Below are 709 nucleotides of genomic sequence, written 5' to 3'. Positions count from 1 at the left end.
CATATAGCACCACAACAGAAGAGGCGCTTCATCTTTTCTGTCTTACGTTCATTGAAATGTAGTGCTCGTCCGGAAGGTGATCGAGGTTCTGGGTGAGACAGCACATGGAGCGAAGGAGCTGAACTTGATTATAGCCGTTGGGTTTTTCCTGGGTCGAGTGCGTAGGTACCAGCTCTGTCTGTCTCTTTGCCTCGTCCTTGGTAACACAAGCGCGCTTGCGTCCAACAGGCTCCGCTGGTCGGGAGTGGCCCTTGCGCACGGAAACGGACACACTGGCGTCATTGCCGGAATAGGTGAAGTGAAACTGATAGCACTCCAGGAGCTTGTCCGTGTGAAGGTCGTGGATACCCAGCGATAGGTGCTCAAGGTACTCCTGACCAGGAACATCATGCAAAGTCAGTGGAAGGGGAGCCGTCCGCGAGAGTACCTTTTGCAGTGCGTCGTTAACTGCGCTTTGGAGCCAGCCGAGAATTCGCTTGGCTTTTGCGTTAACCGGTTTGAGTTGCCGCAGATCCAGACCCTGGAACCGCAGAGACTCAAAAGCATCTTCCTCGAAACAGTTGCGCAAGTACAAAATGGAGGAAACCCCCAGGTTCAGCGTATGTTTCAAAATTTGCAACGACTGGGTCTTTGTTACAACTTCTGTTTGAATCTTCGTTGCCATTGTTGTGCAGCAGCGTCGTGAGGACACCCTACTCGGGAGAGGCTG

The 709-nt window shown here is 52.6% G+C and overlaps 1 protein-coding gene across 1 annotated transcript; it reads right to left on the bottom strand.

Annotated features, from left to right (window-relative positions):
* Window positions 1-28: 28 nt before the first annotated feature.
* CSUI_009857 (horma domain-containing protein) lies at window positions 29-664 on the bottom strand (the record flags this gene model as incomplete). The annotated part of the gene is made up of 2 exons (XM_068069966.1): window positions 29-373; window positions 428-664. The coding sequence occupies 2 exons, from the start codon at window positions 662-664 to the stop codon at window positions 29-31; spliced, it is 582 nt and encodes a 193-aa protein (XP_067918063.1).
* Window positions 665-709: the final 45 nt, after the last annotated feature.

Source organism: Cystoisospora suis (assembly GCF_002600585.1).
Source record: "Cystoisospora suis strain Wien I chromosome Unknown contig_6192, whole genome shotgun sequence".
Lineage (NCBI taxonomy): Eukaryota > Apicomplexa > Conoidasida > Eucoccidiorida > Sarcocystidae > Cystoisospora > Cystoisospora suis.
The sequence above is the reverse complement of the archived record's forward strand: the minus strand, read 5'-3'. Positions and strand labels throughout refer to the sequence as shown.